This window comes from Mustela erminea, chromosome 15, assembly GCF_009829155.1.
Source record: "Mustela erminea isolate mMusErm1 chromosome 15, mMusErm1.Pri, whole genome shotgun sequence".
Lineage (NCBI taxonomy): Eukaryota > Metazoa > Chordata > Mammalia > Carnivora > Mustelidae > Mustela > Mustela erminea.
The window spans coordinates 31,830,566-31,852,733 of NC_045628.1; the positions used below are offsets into that span (position 1 = coordinate 31,830,566).

At 36.9% G+C, this 22,168-nt stretch overlaps 1 protein-coding gene across 5 annotated transcripts in view; it reads right to left on the minus strand.

Annotated features, from left to right (window-relative positions):
• Nucleotides 1-697: 697 nt before the first annotated feature.
• The window catches only part of UCHL3 (ubiquitin C-terminal hydrolase L3), a 59,348-nt gene continuing 37,877 nt past the window's right edge, over nt 698-22,168 (minus strand). For 3 of the 5 annotated variants that reach the window (XM_032314742.1, XM_032314740.1, XM_032314744.1), the window contains 3 exons: nt 19,361-19,436; nt 12,654-12,712; nt 698-868 (listed from right to left, as the gene is read on the minus strand). In XM_032314742.1, coding sequence (XP_032170633.1) covers nt 743-868; nt 12,654-12,712; nt 19,361-19,436 — 261 coding nt within the window. In that variant the 3' untranslated portion in view covers nt 698-742. Of the gene's footprint in view, nt 869-11,836; nt 12,049-12,653; nt 12,713-19,360; nt 19,437-22,168 lie in introns of those variants that run through there. The other 2 variants (XM_032314743.1, XM_032314745.1) reach the window with 1 other exon arrangement.

Sequence of the window (22,168 nt, forward strand, 5' to 3'; positions counted from 1 at the left end):
TGACAGAAGAAACAGCTCATCCATTATAGGAAACTTATTTTTATATAATTATAGAAAATAAGGGCTTTGATTATAGAAATCATTATAGAATTATAGAAAATAAGGACCTTAATAATCCTTTTAATAAGCCTTTCTTACTGGCTAGGTATTGATAATATATTACCTTCAAAAAGGAAAGGATTCAAAAACTACAAAATAGACTGGCCCAAGAAACAAGAGACCAGGTTGTACTCCTGGGTTTACCGCTAGTACTAGTGGGGCCTCAGTTGTAAGATGACAGATTTATTTTCTTTTATTTCCTTTTCTCTTTTCTTTAAGATTTTATTTATTTATTAGAAAAGCACACATGGGGGCGGTGGGGGGAGGAGCAGATGGAGAAGCAGGCTCCCCACTGAGCAGGGATCCTGAAGTGGGTCTCTATCTGAGGACCCTGAACCACAGCCCTGAGCCAAGGGCAGCCACCTAACCGACTGAGCCACCCAGGCACCCCAAATGACAAATTTCTAACAAAGCTCATTCTTACTTTCATACACTATGAAGAAACCTTACAAAGAGCTATGAAAAGAAGCCCTTGGCTGTTCTTCAGAGCTCCAGGATGGCCATGAAATCACGCCAAGACAGGTCTGGTTCTCCCTCAAGGATTGGAGATTATCACAGAAGAGGCCAGCCTCGGACCCAGCTCAGCCAGAAGCTTCCATACGAAAAGAGGTAAAGGGGTTTCCTTGAATGGCAGGTGGGGGGGTCACTTGAGAATGCCCCCAAGGATCATGAATGAAACCAGATGGCCTGTGATGTAAATCACCAAAGTCCCGGGGAGTTCTTGCAGGAAGAGCGCCATCCATGACTCTACTGTCAACTTCTTTGATCCCTGTGGACAGAAACAGACCAGTCAGTCCAAACCTATATGACTGAACTCAAAAACAAAAACAAAAACGTGACCTTGGGACCTTCTCAGGACAGAGAAGACACCTACCTATCCCATTTCTGCTAACTAAGACAGTTAGTTACACTATGTTATGGATCTGCACACACACAAGAACACTCCTCCACAGATTGTACACACACGTGTCTTCTTCTACTGGATCTTTGAATAATTAAAGGTAGTGACTACAGATATGTGGCTTTGTTACTTCAGGAAGCATTATAATGGACTCCATTTTATTTTTGCAGAGATAGACCTCTTGGCATAGTCTAGATAAGCGGTGGCTCAGTTGGTTAAGCTGCCTTCGGCTCAGGTCATGATCCCAGGGTCCTGGGATCGAGTCCCACATCGGGCTCCTTGCTCGGCAGGGAGCCTGCTTCTCCCTCTGCCTCTGCCTGCCTCTCTGTCTGCCTGTGCTCGCTCGTGCTCTCTCCCTCTGTCTCTGAAAAATAAATAAAATCTTTAAAAAAAAAAAAAAAGTTTATAGGGAAAGACTTAACACTATGCTGTGTAAAATATAAAGAGCTATTTATTGTAGACAGGAAAAATTCTTTTCAAGATATATTGGCAAGGGATGCCTGGGTGGCTCAGTTGGTTAAGCAGCTGCCTTCGGCTCATGTCATGATCCCAGCGTCCTGGGATCGAGTCCCACATCGGGCTCCTTGCTCGGCAGGGAGCCTGCTTCTCCCTCTGTCTCTGCCTGCCATTCTGTCTGCCTGTGCTCGCTCTCTCCCCCTCTCTCTCTCTGACAAGTAAATAAAATCTTTAAAAAAAAAAAATTTAAAAGATATATTGGCAATGCGGGGCACCTGGGTGGCTCAGTGGGTTAAAGCCTCTGCCTTCAGCTCAGGTCATGATCCCAGGGTCCTGAAACCGAGCCCCACGTCAGGCTCTCTGCTCCAAGGGGAGCCTGCTTCCTCCCCTCTCTCTCTCTCTCTGCCTGCCTCTCTGCCTACTTGTGATCTCTTTCTCTCTGTCAAATAAATAAAATCTTTTAAAAAAATTTTTTTTCAGGGACGCCTGGGTGGCTCAGTTGGTTAAGCAGCTGCCTTCGGCTCAGGTCATGATCCCAGCGTCCTGGGATCGAGTCCCACATCGGGCTCCTTGCTCCGCAGGGAGCCCCCTCTGCCTTCCACTCTGTCTGCCTGTGCTCGCTCTCACTCTCTCTCTCTCTTACAAAAAAAAAAAAAAAAAAAAAAAAATCTTTAAAAAAATAATAAAAAAAAAATTTTTTTCAAAAAAGAAAAAGATATTGGCAATGCAAAATTAGCCTTTTAGGGACGCCTGGGTGGCTCAGTTGGTTAAGCAGCTGCCTTCGGCTCAGGTCATGATCCCAGGGTCCTGGGATCGAGTCCCACATCGGGCTCCTTGCTCAGCAGGGAGCCTGCTTCTCCCTCTGCCTCTGCCTGCCTCTCTGTCTGCCTGTGCTCGCTCGCGCTCTCTCCCTCTGTCTCTGAGAAATAAATAAAATCTTTAAAAAAAAAAAAAATTAGCCTTTTAAAAAAAGATTTGTACAACAAAATGATTATACGGTAATATTTCACCCCAGAAAAATTTTTTTGCCAAAGAGATGCTCTGTTATTGAACCCTCATGGCCAGAGAAAAGTTTATTGGATGCTACATCCAAAGAGCAGGAGTTACTAATTTTTAGATCAGTTTTTAATTGGTATCCTGACATACTCAGCCAATACCATGAGAGGAAACAAGATTTTTCTAATGCATAACTAGATTTTTCAAAATCAAACATTAGTATTGTCTATGTTTACTGCCCTACCTGTAGACTAGATCTAATGTCAGGTTAGGGTAGTGGTCATAAATCAACATGTCACCCACCATTAAGTATCCACTTCTAGTTTGGTCCCTTTGAAAGAAGTCCGGGGCTTATAATTCTTAAAACTCTCAAAAGCATGGCTAGAGTAAGAGCATCAATTATGAAGGTAGTACTTAGAGACAATTACAAGATTTAGAAAAAGAATGAGAAGAACTTTTCAAAGTTAAATCCAGAAGGATCTTAATAACACTGGGCTCACAAACCTAAACTGAAAGTGGCTTTCAGCAGCTTGGTTGACATTTCTGCACGTCCTTAACACCGTGTATGTGGTAGCACCTTGCAAACTACAACATGCCTTATGCTACCTTAATGTCGTCCATCACCCAGACATATCCTACCAGTACAAGAGGTCAGTAACGATTACAAAATTGCTAGGAGGGCACTAGATATTTGCAGTAGTGTGGCTACTGGCAATAAAAGTTCAGATTGAATATGGCTGGGAATAGTCTGTTAGTTTGACTTAGCTTTTTTTTTTTTTTAAGACTTTTACTTGTTTATTATACAGAAAGAGAGACAGTGAGAAAGGGAAACAAGCAAGGGGAATAGGAAAGGGAGAAGCAGGCTTCCCGCTGAGCAGGGAGCCAGATGCGGGGCTCCACAGGACCCAGGGATCATGACCCAAACTGAAGGCAGATGCTAAACAACTGAGCCACCCAGGTGCTCTGAGATTTATTTAACTTAATCTCAGTTGTAGTATTTAATTTCTAACCTCCTTCTGACTTCCTCTTTTCCAACTGTATGTGTTCCAGAAGAAAACCAGATAGAGGCATTACGCCTTAGAGCTTTCAAAGCAACCATGGAGATGTAGTCAAAGAACTATTGATATGTCCTGTGCTGTGGACTCTTCCGTGGATCAGAGCCAGCCCATATCTACCCAGATGTGGGCACTCATCAGTTGCCTCCAAATTCCAGCTCTCAGAGGTCTATTCTCAGCATAGAAAGCCCAACTGTAAAAAGTGGAAATTTTAAATATCCGAATTTTCTTTACAGGAGTTGTGATAAAAATTAACATAGGTTTATATCACAAACCCCATAGTGACCTTATCTGATCTCGTTTTGTTGCTCTAGCACCATACTGGAATTCACCAAAATTCAAATAGCTTGTAAATGAAGCATAAGCAGTTATAATACCTTGAAATGTTGAAGTAATTATTCGGGGTGATTTAGATTCTGTAAACATCGCTATCAAAAAGAAAAACAGCATTCTGGCCCTCAAGAGTAAAAGATTCAGATAAAAATGTTTTCCTAATGAGCAGTATGCTTTGGTATAGTATTATTACAGGAAAGACCAAAATTCCAATCGTCCTTGCTAAATTGCATGTCTGCTAACTTCAGCTATTTTGAGATTTTTTTTTAAGTCAAACCATTTCTGAGTTACAGAAGAAGTATGCACAGTTCCCTTGTGCATGGAAACGAAATGTGATCTATTCATTCCATCTTCTTATTCAAATTCTTCCAAAAATTAGGTGAGTCTCATGATTCATGACACAAACTTTAAAAATATGTTCAATACAGGTTATTGCACTCGTTGGGGGTGATTGTGATAATAATAACTATCTTTTTTGAGTAGGCTTTTATGTACCACAGTTACAATTCTCACAAAAAACCCACATAAGGGTACTTTTATCTAATATATTAATAATTTTCCTAAGACCAACCACATAGAGACAGAACTAAGAATCAAACCACGTCTGAAACCAGAGCCTGAGCTCTGTTCCTGAATCAATGACATTTCGGTGGGTTTTTGGTAGAACCACTATATTTGCTGCCGTAATGTCAATATCATGCTGTCAATCAAGCATTGTGAAAACACTGAGATTCAATCTTTGTTTCGTTTTAGAGACGGAATGGGGAGAGCAGCTGGAAAGGAAGGGAGAGAGTCTCAAGCAGGTTCTAAACCCATCACAGTGCCCCTCACGTTGGGCTTTGTCTTAGGACCCCAAGATCGTGACCTGAACCGAAATCAAGAGTCCAACACTTAACCAACTGAGCCACCCACAAGCCCCAAGAACACCGAGATTCTAAATTACCAAGGTCAGAAATTTTCTAGTGAAGTAATTCTCATAAAATAGCCATTTAGTGGGAAAGGGTACTCATTGGATATTAGGGGGAAAGTTCTCCCTTAAGAAGTTCCATCAGCCAGGGGCACCTGGGTGGCTCAGTGGGTGCCACTGACCTCTGCCTTCGGCTCAGGTCATGATCTCAGGGTCGTGGGATCGAGCCCCACATTGGGCTCTCTGCTCGGCGGAGAGCCTGCTTCCCCTTCTCTTTCTGCCTGCCTCTCTGCCTACTTGTGATGTCTCTCTGCCAAATGAATAAATAAATAATCTTTTTTTAAAAAGTTCCATCAGCCAGAATCTCCAAATTCCATAGGTATTTAATTCTCCTGCCCATGGTTTATCTCTTCAGCTGGGTTCTAGAATCACGCAGCTCAAAGTGGGAGTCCTCAGACCGGCAGCTTGGGTGCTTGTTAGAAATGCATAATATCGGGCCCTATATCTAATGGCTGAATCAGAATCTGCATTTTGGCAAGATCTGGCATCTCCAATGCTCATTCAAATTCAAAATGTTCTGCTAGATGACACATATCTTATCCCTGCCTCCGTGCCCACAGTTAGATCCCTCAAGCGTCCCATTTCTTACCTGTGTTCTCAACTTGTCTCTATTTTTTGTTTAGTATTGCTTATCCTCACATAGAAATACTCTTTTTATTTTTTTTATTTTTTTTTTTTAGATTTTTATTTATTCATTTGACACAGAGAGATCACAAGTAGGCAGAGAGGCAGGCAGAGAGAGAGAGAGGAGGAAGCAGGCTCCCCGCGGAGCAGAGAACCCGATGCGGGACTCGATCCCAGGACCCTGAGATCATGACCTGAGCCGAAGGCAGCGGCTTAACCCACTGAGCCACCCAGGCGCCCAGAAATACTCTTTTTAAAAAAAGTCCTCTGCTGGGCACTTGGGTGGGTGAGTCAGCTGGGCATCTGCCTTCAGCTCTGGTTGTGATCCCAGGGTCCTGGGATCGATATCTGTGCAGGGGGCTGAGTGGGGGTGGTCCCTGCTAAGCGGGGAGACTGCTTCTGCTCATATGTTCTGTCTCTCAAGAAAATAAATAAAATCATTTAAAAAAATTTTTTAATAAAAAAACCTAAAAGTCCTCCACTGATCCTGATTCCACACACCTAAGACCTCATTTCTCTTCTCTCAACCATGTGCCTTGAAGGAGGTGCCTATATTCCTTGAATCTACATCTTCGCCTCCTGTTTGTGTCTCAACCCACTGCAGGAGAGTCTAATACAGTTTAGCTAAATGTCATCTGGCCGTCTTCCATTTGCCACACATTGTGCCAGACTCTGAGGATAACATGGTGTGCAAGAGACATGGTCCTTGTCTTCAAACAACCATCTCTGAAATTGTTTTTACATGGATAACCAACTGACTCTCTAAGTTACCAATTCCACTTTTCATTCATTATCAGATAGGAGGATTCAGCTGTCTTCCGCAAGTCAGAGACTAAAGAGATTTTGCAAAAATGTAAAATACTGACTGCTACTCTTCTAACTTTTTAAAGAAAATAATTATTTTTTGAATATTGTTTAATAATAATATATTCAGAAAATTTGTTTTAATCTTTAGTATTTGTGGGTCAACAGATATCATCCCTATAGAAGTTCTCTTTCTGGGCCCCTCAATATTTTTTAAGAATGTGTAGGGCCTTCTGAGACTGCAAAGTTTGAGAGCAACTAGATCAATTTTAAAACCAGGTTCGTTGCTCAACAAATTGCTAAAATCTACATAGCTATCAACTCTATAGTTAATATAGGAGGGGTATGAATAAATTGGCCTAAGCATTTTCTATTCCATGTTTTATTCATCTAGCTAAAGATGTTACTTTCTCTAGGCATTTCATGCACATTAAGAAAACAGTAGTTGACCACTATCCCTGAAAAACAAAGTCTTCACAGGAATATTTTTAGTATCTGAAATACCTGCTCTTATCTCCTAAAAATGAAACAAGGTAAAAATTAAAACAGTAAGGTGAACAGTTGGCTTTCAATATTCCTTTGTCTTTCTTTTGCCCAAAGCATTATTATCTAAAGTTCTTAAAATCAGTACCATTATGCTCTTATCTTGAATACTTCATGTGTCTCTGATTGTCAAGCCATACCAGACTATGGCTCTAAAAGCAATTCTATTTAACACATTAAAGTAAAGAAATATTTAAGGCATTTGCATTTTGTTTATGAAAGAAATCAATTTCTCAGAAGAATGTGTCTTTTAAATTATACCCAAACCATGAACTATGCTTTGGTCTCCAAGGTAAAAATACAAACAATGTAACATTCCCATCAACTGTGTACACACTATTATTAACTGTGTGTAGTCCTTTAGTATTGATGAAGGACAGGAGAAACTTCTGATTCCAAATACTTCATGTTGGAGGCAGAATAAAGAAAAATAACTGTCTGCTACTTAGTCCTAAAGGAAAATGCATATGTAACCTGTTGTCATCTTCTACTTCAGGCAGTGAAACTCTCAGTAGGCAGGATGATGTTTCAGCAGACAGGTTTTAGGACATTTTTAAATGGTCTGATTTACGACATTTGCCTGTGTTGCAAGTCTTTCATGTTTAGGATACAAATAAAACCTCAAGCAATTTTTCATCTTGTCCTCACAGAACATGTGCAGGATGGAGACTTTATCCTTTAGCTCTAAAGGGATACACTACTGAACAGAACTGGTATTTAAATACAGTTTTTAACTAAATTTAAAATTTTTAACTAAATTTAACTATACATGTTGATAAAGGGCACACTTTCAATCAATTAAAATGTGTCATTCACACTATTTGGGATTTATTCTTGACCACATGGATTTTTATTCTCAATAATTCAATTTATACTCATAGCTGTCTTATGGATTAGAAAGGCTTTATTATATATCTCTAAGCCTTTTAAAGATTCTATGTATTTTATTTTATTTATTTATTTTTTAAAGATTTTATTTATTTATTTGACAGACAGAGATGACAAGCAGGCAGAGAAGTAGGCAGAGAGAGAGTCGGAAGCAGGCTCCCCGCTGAGCAGAGAGCCCGATGTGGGGCTTGATCCCAGGACCCTTGGATCATGACCCGAGCCGAAGGCAGAGGCTTTAACCCACTGAGCCACCCAGGCGCCCCAGATTCTATGTATTTTAGAGAGAGAGAAGGAAAGCAGGGGGAGGGAGAGAGGGAATGGGAGAGAGAGAGAATCTGGAGCAGACTGCTAAGTGTGGAGTCTAACATGGGGCTCAATCTCAGGACCCTGAGATCATGACCTGCGCTGAAACCAAGAGTTGGACACTTAACCGACTGAGCCACCCCAGGTTCCCTAAACTTTTTAAATAATTAATTTTGCAAAATAGCTCTTAGTATAGGTTATGTATACTCAATGCCTCTAAACTAGGGATTCCCAACTAGCCCATCAATTAGACAGTGAGGTAATGCTGATAATAATAGCCGTTAGTGTCTACAGAACTTCCCACTATTATCTAGGTATGGACAATGGAAGTGTCATACTGGGGACTCTCATCTACAATGTAGGCGGAAGCAATAGAGAGGTTCAAAACCACTATCCTAAACAAAGAAGTCCAGAGAAAGACTTAGAATAATTTTTATTCAAAGGCAAAACAAGTAAAAATATACAGGAAACTAAGGCATGAGGATTGGTCTGATCCACTGGCACTGTTGGCACCAGGACACTAAATTTCTTCGTTATACTGAATCATCTACAACACAACAGGCCATACTCTGAAATCAAAAGAAGCAAAAAATATGACAAAGCTTACTTAATGGCTATCTAAAAACTCAGTATTTTCCACACTTGGTTTTTAGTGGTAATTCTGTTGAGAGTACAAGAAACCTAATTTTAAGATCTTACCAGAGAATCTTAATAAAGACATTAACTATTCAACTTTATACATGTATGTATAAATCCTTCTAAATTAGCTAAAAACCTTCTGTAATGATTACATACTTTTCAAAGTGGCTTTACTTTAATTTCAGCCAAGGATTTAAATAATCCACAGAGAATTTAGATCAAAGTTATTTGCCTATTCTAGGTATGGATATGTGAACATGTGTGGATGTGTGTGCACGTGCATATACATGCACATGGGTATCTCTATATTTGTTCCCAGATGATATATACACAAAAATATATACATATATACAAATACATATATGTGTGTATATATACACATATTTACATATATGTGAGCTTTCTCTAAAGGAAATTTCTTCAGATAGAAAAATGTTTTAGATGTGATGAAAATATTACTTTTTGCAATTTTCTCACAAGCACCAATGTAAGAATCATAAGCGTAGAGATGCTACTTTGAAAGATATTACAGTAGACAGACAATAGCTGAAAATGTCTCTTAAACTATATTATTTTCAAAATGAGATAAACAGGTTATATGTTATACACAACCCAATTACAAAGCTTACCTAATAAGCACTGTACACAAATCTAAGTTGGAATGAAACTAAATTTAAATCATGTTTGAATAATTTTTATACAGTATTAAAGATGGTTTCCACTTGAGACATGTTAAAATTTGATCACCACAGAATACAGATAACCTCGGTTTTAGTCACAAATGAACACGAAAAATATTAGAGGTTAAATATGGATATCATAAACTCTATTTCAGTACTTAAAAGCAAACCATTATACCTGCTGAAAGATGTTTAGTTAATTCCCAAAAGTCCAAGTAAAAACATTTAAAGTTTCAGTTCTCTTTAGTTCCATTTCCCCCAAATGTATTAATCATTAACAAGTTCCAGAAATGTCCCATTTGTTGACCACCCTGTCTCTCTACAAGTTTCTATATAAAATTAATCATCAATTTCTTCTGTAAGTGCTAAATTTTAAGAAAGTGACTAAACAAAGTATTATAGTTAATACAGTAGTAGGACTAAAATCCTAGACATAAATCTAAGAGAAAATTTTCAAATTTTGAGTTTCACAAGAGACTAGCATCTTAATGTGTGTGCAAAAGAATGCCAGTCCTAAATGGTTGTTCCATAAAACATCTAGAAAATGACATTCATAATACATAGATTTTTTTTTAAAAAGCTCTGAGTTCTGAAACCTATATTTTTTAAAATTACCTTTAACCCAATGTTTTCAACAGATACTTGACTTCAAACCCTTCTTGCCCATTAAGTCTGAAAAATTAGTATTCATCACAGCAAACTTTGAGAAATGATGCAGATTTTTGGTGATAAGTTAGATACTTGGAAAAAGTCAGCAAGGGAACCAAGAACTGTTTAGAAATACTTGAAATTTTAAGATAATATACAAGACAGCTGGGAGTACAGAATGCAAATAACTGATGGAAAAGCAGAGTGGAACACTTGGTTTTACTGGCAGGACAGAAGCACCAGTCTCATACACTACTGGTTGTTTCAGATGATTTCTTCATCCCTATTGCCATCACTTCATTCAAGCCTTCTTCACCATAGAGAGTTTGAAGGTCTTCTAAAGGGACCCTCCTCCTTATAGTCTAGTTTTCTAATCCAGTGCTTCCCAAACTTAATATGCATATTCATTACCCAAGGATCTTGTCGAAAACGCAAGTTCTGATTTGGTAGGTCTACGGTGAGGTCTGAAATAACTCTTTAGCAAGTTCTCAGGTAATACTGATGTAACACTTAGAGTAACATAGATCGAATCAATTCTCTACGTCACTACTCCATTACTCTTCCTGAAATACCACTTATCTCAGGTCACTGCCGCAGAAATCTAGGTCACCTCAGTGAATCAGGTATACACGTTTACACTCAATGACTGCTCTAGAACTTCCTTCCAGACCAATTTGGTCTTTCTCCTAACTGTTACAATCCTTCCAACCCAAATCTATTTTTTTTTTTTGAGGTAAAATGAATGTACAGTGAAGTACAGATTTTAAATGAACAATTCACTGAGTCTTGATAATTGCATACACCTGTGTAATTAATACTCTCCCCACAAAATATAGGGCATTGCCATCACACCAAACCTGTGTTTTGATCCAGCTCTATAAATACTCTTCCACCTTTCCTCTGCCTTCCACTTCTCCTTCAAGATGCAGCTGAAGCCCTCCCTTCTTCAGAACACACATTAAATTCACACACATAGCTCCATCTAAATTACCACTTCTTTTAAGATTAAGCCATCACCGTCTCTCACTGACCTCACAAATCTCTCTGCCTCCATTCTTATCTCCTCCCCAAAATATTATCCACAGAGGAGTCAAGATGATCTTCTGAAATTATAAGTCAAATCAGGTCACTCTCCTGCTTAAAACCTTCCATGGTCTACCATCACACTTGCAATAAATCCAAATTCCTTTTTCTGTTGTCCTGTATCACTCAGCCTCTCCTCCTACGACCTTATCTCTTGCCACCTTCCCCTTCACTTTCTATGCTCTGGTCTTATAAGCATTTTTTCTGGCCCTACAACACCATAAGATTTTCCTACTTGAGGGACTCTGTATTTTTTCCTTTTATTCTTCACTACCACCTTTCTCGGGTTGGTTTTTTGTTTGTTTGTTTTGTTTTTTTGGTTTTTTTTTTTAGCTATTCAGATATCAACTTCACAGTTACTTCCTCATAGGAGCCTCCCCTGACTACAGATTCTAAAGTAGCCACTCAGTCACTCTCTAACACAAATCTGACTTGGCCTAACATCTATCATTGGTGTATCTCTTACTGATGTGTTCTTTAACTCTTCTCACAAGCACATAGCCTCCAAGACTGTGGAACTTGTGGACTGTGTTCATGGCTGTAACTCCTGTACTAGGACCATGTCCAGGTCATGACAAGTCAACACTCCACAACTGCTTATTAAGGGAGTATGTCAAAATATGTGATATATCATATATTTACACTATGCAGATGGAAACTGTACCTGTGTCCAAGACAAAAATCTCCCATGAAATTTAAGAGAATAAGAAGCCTATCACTAGTTCCCAGACAAGGTAAGTCATTCACAAGAAACAAAGGGGAGAAAAGAATGACAGCTTTAACGTGGGACAAAAATAAAACGCAGATTAAGTCAAAGTTTAATTCACATAAAGTTTAATCAGTCAAGTTAATGAAAATATCAAAATTTTTGAGTTAGTGTGTGGCAGCGGAAATTTAATTTTTGTTGCAAATAATACAGTATTTGGTGTTTCCATCACTGACAAGCTATGCTGCAGATAGAGCAATTGCATTGAATCTCAGTTCATCAGGGTCACGTTCCATAAACTTCTTGCAAACTTCTATGGCATCCTATGGGGGGAAAAATGTGTAATTTTTCAGTTTATAAACTTGTGTTTTCCTTTCAAATGATAAATGTTTCATATTTTCCCAATTCGTACTAATCTTTAGTGCAGACGTCTTTTTCTAAATACAAAATAATTTAAAGCACAGACCAGAAAGAGTGAATGGTTGGTAGCCTAATTTCCTTAGTACAAAACTTGAAGATACAGTTAGTGTTCTTTCTTAAAATACTTTACAGAAACTTAACTTGAAAATTACTATCTCAGCCACACAATTTGTTCATAAATCTAAAAATCTCTAAAATCAGGATCAAGATAAAGATGGTGGAATCTTGGAATCAGTGAAATATGGGAAAAGATGTGCCACTCTTTCAATACTATTCTTATCTTTTTGAAATTTGATACTTGTTCACAAAAAGAACTCTGAAACTCTCTTCATTTGGTGTAGATTTTTAACACTAACTCAGAATTTTCTTTTTGGATTTTCTCAAGAGGGTAAGGACACAGAAGCATTCAAATGCAGAGAAAATGTTATTCAAGTGATCTTTAGAAATATTTTAAAGATAACAAGAACATTGATAACACTTGAAGTAGGCCAACAAGTTTTATTGTTACCTCTAATAAAGTTTCATCACTAGTTTCCCCATGGTTAATTGGAAATGGTTTCCGTCCATCTGTGGAAAATGAATAAATAGTTGAAGGTTTAGCTGCTTATACAGGATAATGTACTTCCATTTTCCTCTTGCCACAAGTGAGGCGAAAGTTTAAAAATACTGAAAATGATATATCCTAAAATAAATACTTTAAATGTGCTACCAGTATTCTTTATATTAAATGTTATTAGACCTTGCTTCCATGTTTGAAAGCCTAAATTCTCTTCATAAAAAGAATTTATAAGAAATAAACATTGGAGGGCGCCTGGGTGGCTCAGTAGGTTAAGCCGCTGCCTTCGGCTCAGGTCATGATCTCAGGATTCTGGGATCGAGTCCCGCATCAGGCTCTCTGCTCAGCAGGGAGCCTGCTTCCCTCTCTCTCTCTGCCTGCCTCTCTGCCTACTGTGATCTCACTCTGTCAAATAAATAAATAAAATCTTAAAAAAAAAAAAAAAGAAAAGAAATAAACATTGGTTTTAATTTCTTGAAAAAATGCAAAATTAACTAAGTCAGTTTTTAAAAAGCAACAACCCTAGTTTCTACCTAGGAATATGAAAAAACTTATTTCAAATCAGAAGGTACCCAAGACTGACATGCTTATACCAATGAAAGGGAACCACCACAAGATTTATATAGTAATATATATAATATATAGTAATATACAATAATAATTGTGTACAACCAAGGCAGTAAGCAGTATAGACCAACAATCTAAATAACCTAGGGTTATTTCACTGACCACCAATGTTAATTAGACACAATTATAAACATCCTGAATAAACTACTACTTTAATGAATGCTATGAAAAAAGGAAAAAGGAAAAAGTCCAATATTATATAAACTCATCCTAACCCAAAGTTAACTGATACTCTACTCTATCTGCAAATCTTAATCTCCTGTATCTCATAAGTGGCACTTCGTGGTGCAGCTGGATGGCTCAGTTGGTTAAGTGTCTGCCTTCAGCTCGGGTCATGATCTCAGGTCCCGGGATTGAGCCCCTGCTCAGCGGGGAGTCTGCTTCTCCCTCGCTCCACCCTGCTCATGTTCTCTCTCTTGCTCTCTCTCTCTCTCTCAAATAAATAAACAAAATCTTTAGAAAAGAAAAAAAGACATTTCAAGTTCAATCCATAAAACGCAATCCCTTTATAATTCCATGGCTCCCAAATGTAGTAAAAATGTCTGAATCCATATACATACACAGTGATAGAGCTGGGCTGATACCACTGTGAAAGAAAAATATGAGGGAAGATTAACCAAACAAACCAAAAGGCAAAATGAGACAATTATTAAAACTGGATAAATAAAAATTTATTTAGTTATTTATTTTTATTTGAGAGAGTGTGAGAGAGAGAGATCACAGAGGGAAAGGAAGAGGGAGAAGCAGACTCACTGCTGAGCAGGGAGCCCAATTCGAGGCTCGATCCCAGGATCCTGAGATCAGGACCTGAACCATGACATTCAACCAACTAAGCCACCCAGGCACCTCAAGGTTTTTAAAAAGTACATTAATTATGGCTCAGCTAAGAATAAATGTTTCTGTGGTTATAATACTGTAACTGCAGCAGAACTGGGAGACTAGGAGAAAGGAAAGGTTGGGAGGGTGGGTAAGGAACAAGGGTGACACTGGAAAGCTAAATTCTCATCTTCCTTGTGGGAAATGAAGAAATAGCACTGAGGCTACTTCCACCTCCAGCCACGCTGCAATAACTGATACCGGGTGACGCCTTCCATGGAAACAACGAAAAAGCTGGAAGAAATAGCTGAAACGGTTGTTCTTAGACATCTGGAAATTGGTAGTTTGTATGTGAGCTCAACAGTAATAGCTTTCTGCCAGTTCACAAATGGGAAACCCACGCAGAGCACAACAGTCTTAATGAGGAGACTGCAGAGAAAGAGTGCAGGATTCAGGAATTTGCAAAGCATCAGAAAGAGGGTGGCTCCCCACTTTGCAGAGCTGTTGCTCTTTGTCTGGACTGGTTAGGCCAGGATCAGTGTGCTGGGGGAGGAGGGGAAAGCGCAGGGAGCACTGTGTCTGGGTTGATTTTCAGGCTGGGGTGGCTGAGAGCTTGTTTATATACAAGAGGAATGGGTAAATCAAGAAATACACAAAGGGTAATGGAGAACACTAGAATAAACTATATGCTATTAGATTTAGAAGTGCTACTGTAAGTGAATGCTTTTTAATATATAAACAGGTAACTGTGGGTATCTTTATACTCATATTCATATATATGTACGTGAGTGTATTTTTCTAATACATACAAACATTTCCTACCTCTGTCCTCTGAAAGGGCCTAGGAGCAATGATATCTTAGTAGCAATGAGCACACCTACCACCCAGATATTGGTTCTAAATACCATTTTCCACAGAACCAGGGCTCTATGGAGAAGTAACTGAATAACAGAGCCAGGGCACAGAAAATCAAAGATGAAACTAGAACATCTTATTCTACCTGACAGAAAGTGCTTGAAGAATGACAGAAACCTATCAAAAGGTCAAAAGGGCCAGCTTGACGGGGTTCCCTTCAAGGCCAAGTCTGGGAAAATTTAAGCATCAAAATAAATGATGATAATGAACTGTATGTACCCTCTTGCATAAAATACAAATCCATGAGTCCATTCTGACATGAATGAATGAACGAGGGGGGAAAAGGAAAGCTTCTAATGTTGAAGGAATTTTTTTTTTTAACACCATTTGGCAACCATCATAGTGACAATTAATTAAAAATCATCAATGGATGCTAAATCTGATAAAGGCTTAATGAGAAAGGGTACATTTACATAGGCTCAAAGTATCTCCTGATAAAATATTTATTCATTACTTATTAATTAAAACTATAACAGTTGACATATTAATAAGTTTAACAAATGCATTAGCTTTATAATGGAGAAATGCAGATAAAACCTAGACCAAAGGATAGAGGTCGGGGTGCCTGGGTGGCTCAGTGGGTTAAGCCGCTGCCTTCTGCTCAGGTCATGATCTCAGGGTCCTGGGATCGAGTCCTGCATCGGGCTCTCTGCTCAGCTGGGAGCCTGCTTCCCTCTCTCTCTCTGCCTGCCTCTCCGTCTACTTGTGATATCTCTCTGTTAAATAAATAAAATCTTAAAAAAAAAAAAAAAAAAGGATAGAGGTCACCATCACCAGCCATGGGACAAATCAACATGACGAGCATCCTGAAATGATGCCCTGAGAACACAGTGCCACTTCTGTGGTGTATGTGCCAAAATTAGATAAATAATGAGGAAATATCAGACAACCCAAACTAAAAAATAATCTCACTTAAAAATAAATGTACACTTTAATGTTTACTGTACACTTAAAAATAAATGTCAAAGACAGGGCACCTGGGTGGCTCAGTGGGTTAAGCCTCTGCCTTTGGCTCAGCTCGTGATCTCAGGGTCCTGAGATCAAGACTTGCACTGGGCTTTCTGCTCAACAGAGAGCCTGCTTCCCCCTCTCTCTCGGCCTGCCTCTCTGCCTACTTGTGATCTCTCCTCTGTCAAATAAACAAATAAAATCTTTTTAAAAAATAAAATAAATGTCAAAGACATAAAAGAAAAGAAAAGATTGAGGAACCATTCCAGATTCAAGGAGACAAATGTGACAACTGAATACAACACACAATCCTGAATTGGATTCTGAACCTACAGAGGATATTGTAAAAATCAGAACAATTTGAATAGGGTCTGTGAATTCAATCATAATATGGATTGACTATCCATATTATGGATATGATATATCCATATATGGATATATTGGATATGGATATATGGATATGATATCCATATCCAATATATCATATTACAGATATGATATCCATATCCAACAGGGAATATGTTAATTCCCTGATTTTGACAGTCACTATAGTTATGTAGGAGAGTGTCCACCTGTTCTAAAGAAATATATATAGAAATATTAAAGAATAATGGGTCACTGTGTCTGCAACTTATTTTCAAATGGTTCAGACACATTAATTGAATCTGGGGAATCTTGAGTAAAAGGTTTATGGGAACTCCGTAAATAATTTCTATGATTTCTCTAAAAATTTAAAATTATTTCAAAATAAAATTTTTTTAATGTTTCAGAGTACTCCTGTCTAGGGAGAAGATATATTGTTAGTTATCAGTTTTCTAATCTGATGATTCAATCAGTTCGGAATTCACTACCAAATCCATTGTTCTAATTTACCCATAAAGAGTAATTATAGCTATTTAAAAACATGTACTTTTCCTCCCCTACATATGCCATTAATGACATGAAGCCCTAAAGAAAAGGAAGGGGTGATAACAAAAAGATGAATAACTCAGTTCTTTTCATCAGTTAACTTTACAATTTAGTAGGGAATAAATATATTAAAGATACCCAGTATCCTTTGTTGAATAATTGTCTTGTAGGAATTAACTTGCACATGTCTACAATCACATAGCCTTATTTTCAAACAAATAAGGCTACTTCAAAATGATTTTTTTTTCCTTAAAAACCTATGCTGTTCTCTTAGTCACTGTTTTCTATTCACTAACTCAATAGTCTTCTTGCTCAACATTCCTTTAGAATTTACTAGGAATCCGCATCAGTGTTACTGCCAATCTCCCTTGCAGTGAATCAGCAACTGCCCATTTTCATTTGTCTTGTACCTTGTTCTCTATAGCATCTAAAAGAGTACTGCTATTCTTTAGAACTCTGAAATTCTTTAAACTCATTTAAAGAATATAATCCCCCAAAGGCTCCGATTCTGTATCAGCCGTGATCATTCTTCTTACTAAAGAACACCTGACCAGCAAGACCTCAGTAGTTCTGTCTTTCTTTTCTCATGGTCTTCCTTTTCTGGTGTTCAAACCAATTTTAAAATCCTTTTGTACTGATCTTGGCGTGCTATAAGAAAACCATTCTTCATAGATAGCTTACTCTTGATATACATCTTCCCTTCTAACTGTCCTTTCTAGCCTCTGAGCTCAGGGAGCTAGCTAACTAAATGCGTTAGTCAATGCCTTCCCATTAAGATGATCAGAGATTTCTTCCTGCTAAATATCTTTCTGATGTTACTGTTTGTTCTACTGCTAAGTCTCTCATCCGGAAAGTCATCATCATTTCCATAGTTTCCGGTTATGGCTCATATTTACCGTTTCTCTAGCCTTTCCTAAGTGTACTTTCTTAAAGTCAACAAAATGTGTCTGGCAAGTCTCAGCACTCTCTTTACTTCCCTTCCCACTAGTTATTCTTTATTATTCAAAATTCAGAGTAGGAACTCAGCTTCCTGCAATCAGGCAGATGTGTGAAATCCCCGATCACTATTACATCTTACCTATAAATACAGACTTTTGTAGACTGAATTCACAGAGCTGGTCTTCCACACTGCCTGGCGGGTCTGTCATATGTGTCCGTAACGATGTGTTCTTTTCATTTCAGTTTGATTCAACTCAGATCACTCTACTACTGTACAAAACCCTCAGGGTTGTAAGTTTCTACAAAATTATGTTTTTTACTTTCCTTGTCCCCTTTAATAGAGCCATTTCTTTTTAATTAAGTGTATTATTCTGTTGTTATATTCCAAACATAAAATCTATCTAAATTTTATAGACCTCATTTACAGTCACAGAAGTTCTTTCAGAATTCTTATGCTTTTAAATAAGCTGAGGAAAATCAAAGTGGCAAATTAATACATAGACAGCAAGTAAGAAGAAAGAAAATTAAAAATCATGGTACCTAGAAATTGAAAAAGACTTCTCTTTTTATTTGGCTTTTTAAAAATTTTTTAAATTGAATTAATTTCTTTTCTTTCCTTTTATTTATTTTTCAAGTAGGCTCCATGCCCAGAATGGAGCCCAAAGCAGGGTTTGCATTCACAATCCTGAGACCGAGACCTGAGCTGAAGACCGAGGATCAGTTGCTTAACTGACTCAACTACCTAGGCACCCCTTATTTGACTTTTTTTAACCTAAGAAGAAAGTCTCATGGAAAAGGACAAGAAGGACTCACAATACTCACAATAAGTACCATATACCAGCCATTAAAGAATCATAAAAAGTTTGTTATATCTGAATGGATCGATTAAAATTATGAGGATCTCCTCCAAAACTCCCCAAAATAGCCTATCTACAGTTAAATTTCTAAAAAATAAGTGCAGGTTTAGGCCAAAATGCCAAATAATTAATCATGACTACTTTGACATATGCTTTAGGGAAGTGCTGCCAAAAAACACAGACTCCTGTAAAGTTAAAAAATCAGATACAAAACAAAGAGATAGTACAAAAACCTAAAAACTAGTGATACTCATTATTGATTACAAAAATTAGTCTTTATGAATAGTACACTATATTTTAAAAGTTGTTTCCAGATCAAGATAGTTCATCCAGATGTTGATGATAACTAACTTAATAATTTAGTAAAGAAGGCTGAAGTGATTTATAGGAGTTTCCTATGATTTTTACTTCCCTGCTTTGCTTGAAATACAAAGGAGGTATGCATCCTTTCTTGAATTATAACTTATTCAAACATCAAAAAAAATTTTTTTTTCTAGTAAAAAATCTTAAATGGAAAACTTTCATTATGTCTATTCAATGTTATAGGGCAATTAATATTAAACACAATAAACATCAACAGTCCTGTGAATCATAGAGACTTTCCCACTTATCATTTCCCTCCCCAGAGTAAATTTAAATAGTTCTTACCTAATTCATAGAGATGCCCATCTACATGAACTAATGCAATAAAATGAAGATCTACTTTTTCATCTATACTTGGTGCCTGAAATAGGAGGGAAAAATACATATGATGCACGTTAGTAGTCAAATCAATGAAGTACATGTAAATACATACAAATATGAAATGATATGAGAGAACACTTAACCAATATAATTCAAAATTTATTAATCTTTGATATGGTAGACAAAGAATGAACACAACCACATTTATGACAATGACCTCAGGACATCAACCAGGAAAACATCGACTAAAAGCATATCTTTCTTAATCTCAACTGATCTAAGAACCTTTAATATTGTTCAACCTCAGAAGCCCTGGTGCCTAGCACAACGCCTGAAGCATAGGAGATGCACAATGTATACTTGCTGAATGAAATGAATGCATGAACTCATTTGTCTAATTTTTGATATTTGAAATAACAAAGTTTAAAAAAATTCATAGTGTAAGAGTTAAACTCCTTCCATGCTAAATTTTAAGACATCAAGAAAGTAAATTCTTAATGATTTGAACTTGACAATCTCTTTTTTGAAAAATGTTAATACAGTCTTAGAATAAGACAAGTCTCATTGTTTATCATAGATTCAAAACATTTAAAAATGAATAAATGCAGGAAACTAGCCCAAAAGAGTAAAGGGGGAGGGAGATAAAAGCAAATTAAAATGCAGTTAACTGTAACCTATGATTTTTTGCCTGCTTTCTTAGTGAACTACTTGAAATTAAAATTATACCTAGTTTTTTTTTGTTTTCTTTTTTTTTAGTTTACCAAATTTGATTTGCATTAAGCAATATCTGCTACATTTCTTAGAAATGTAAAGAAGTTACCTAAAATCAAAACATGATTAAATGGCACTATGGTATGCAGTAAACTGCCCAGTTAACACTGTGTGTTTGCTATATATCAAATCTTAAATGGTCTGGAATAAAATACAATCATTATTAAATGCAAGCAGAAATTTTAGAGGCAAATATTTTAAAAAGGCATAAGTCAAATTACATCTCATATTAACATCCTGTAACACAATAGTGTCTAAAATGTAAAGTTTATACTTTTTTCACCTTCAGATAATTTTATAATTTTAAGTAGTTTTTTAACAATAGCTTTAAGAAGTGTTTAGATGCAAAAAATTGAAAGCGACAGAATAAACGTTACTATTTTGGATTTACTGAATATTTCTAAAATACGTACAGATAGAGGGACTCATCTAATCTCATATTACTCTCATATTTCCTTCCATTTATGAATGGGAGAATCTCAACATAACATTAATATGGCAAACTAGGTATTCCTAACTTCAATTGAAAATCAAAGAATTCCGCTGTTGGTAGGAATCAAAATGATCTACTTTTGCTGCTGCTCCAGTAGTAGCCTCCTCCCCCACGCAGCCCCATTTGCAGTGGCCCTTAGGAGAACAGGGGACTGCCACTAGGTTCTGAAGCAGTCCATTTCGTCTTTGGACAGTTTTGCTGAGTTATCCTTCATACTGAGACTAATATATGTCTCCCAGTGTTTTCCATTGTCTTAGAAAAAAGTCTAGTCCCTCTTGAACATGATATTTCTTCAAATATTTAAAGATTGTGATAATAAGTTCCCTTACTTTCCTGGTCAGAGAATCAAAAAGTATTACTCATCACTCAAATCCAATATCCTCGGTTTACTAATAACCAGAAGAGAATCCAATTTTTCAAGGCTAAACCTAGGCAATTCTACAAAGTATAAATTCAATCTGTAACAGAAACGTACTAGAAATGATTTTTTACCCAACTAGAAAAGAGTTTTGTTTTACTCATTACTCATTTACTCAATTTAAGACAATTCTCCAATAGGATATCAAGTATTTTAATTTTCAAAAATTATAAACTATTTTAACACCATCTCTTCTTAAAAAAAATAATACATCTTATAGCTTCGATTTTTCATATTTTGTTAGTAAATACAACCACGCTAGAGGAAAAAGGAGTATAAGTGGGGTCAGAGACCTGAATATGTATCAGACCCTGTGTACACTAGGTTTTTAAATCTGTTTTAAAGTTTAAATGAAATGCATTAAAAGTATTTTGTAAATTGTTAAGTGCTATAAAAGCATTATGTAACTTCGCAATATTAATACTACATTATCACAAATATAAGAAATCACTAACACTAGTGACTCATAATAGTGAGTCATTATACCTTCTATTCAACAGTGCATACTAAAAATATACAGCTCTAAAGAGGGCATGAAAAGCCTTCAAACTATTATTATAAAAGGTAAGTAAAGCTCAAAACTTCTAAGCCTTCCACACAACCTTGGTACCTACTGCGAGCCTTTCCCTTTGATCAGATTCATTAGTCTGAGAGTCTAAAATCTGCAATTATCCAACTGCTTCAAAATTGTTCCACTTCAAACAAGACCAATAAAGTCAAAGTCTTCCATTTCAAAACATGACCAAGAAGGCAGATTATATATGTATGTATATATACATATATATATATTTTTTTTACAAAGGTCCCTAATTTACAATACATGTATTATTATCTCTGACAACTAAAAATAATATAATAAATCAATTAGAAATAAATTAAATACTAAGTATAAATTTCAAGTTGTTGAAAATAACATTTTAAATTTAATTTATACTTGTAGGCACTGGCACTGTTTTAAGTGCCTTCAAAGTACTGACCAACTCAGCATCATGTAAACTCTATGAGACAGATAATATACTCATTTATTCTCAAAAAAACAGTTTAACAGCTGGTAGGTGATAGAATCTGGTCAAACTCAGGTGGGGTAGTT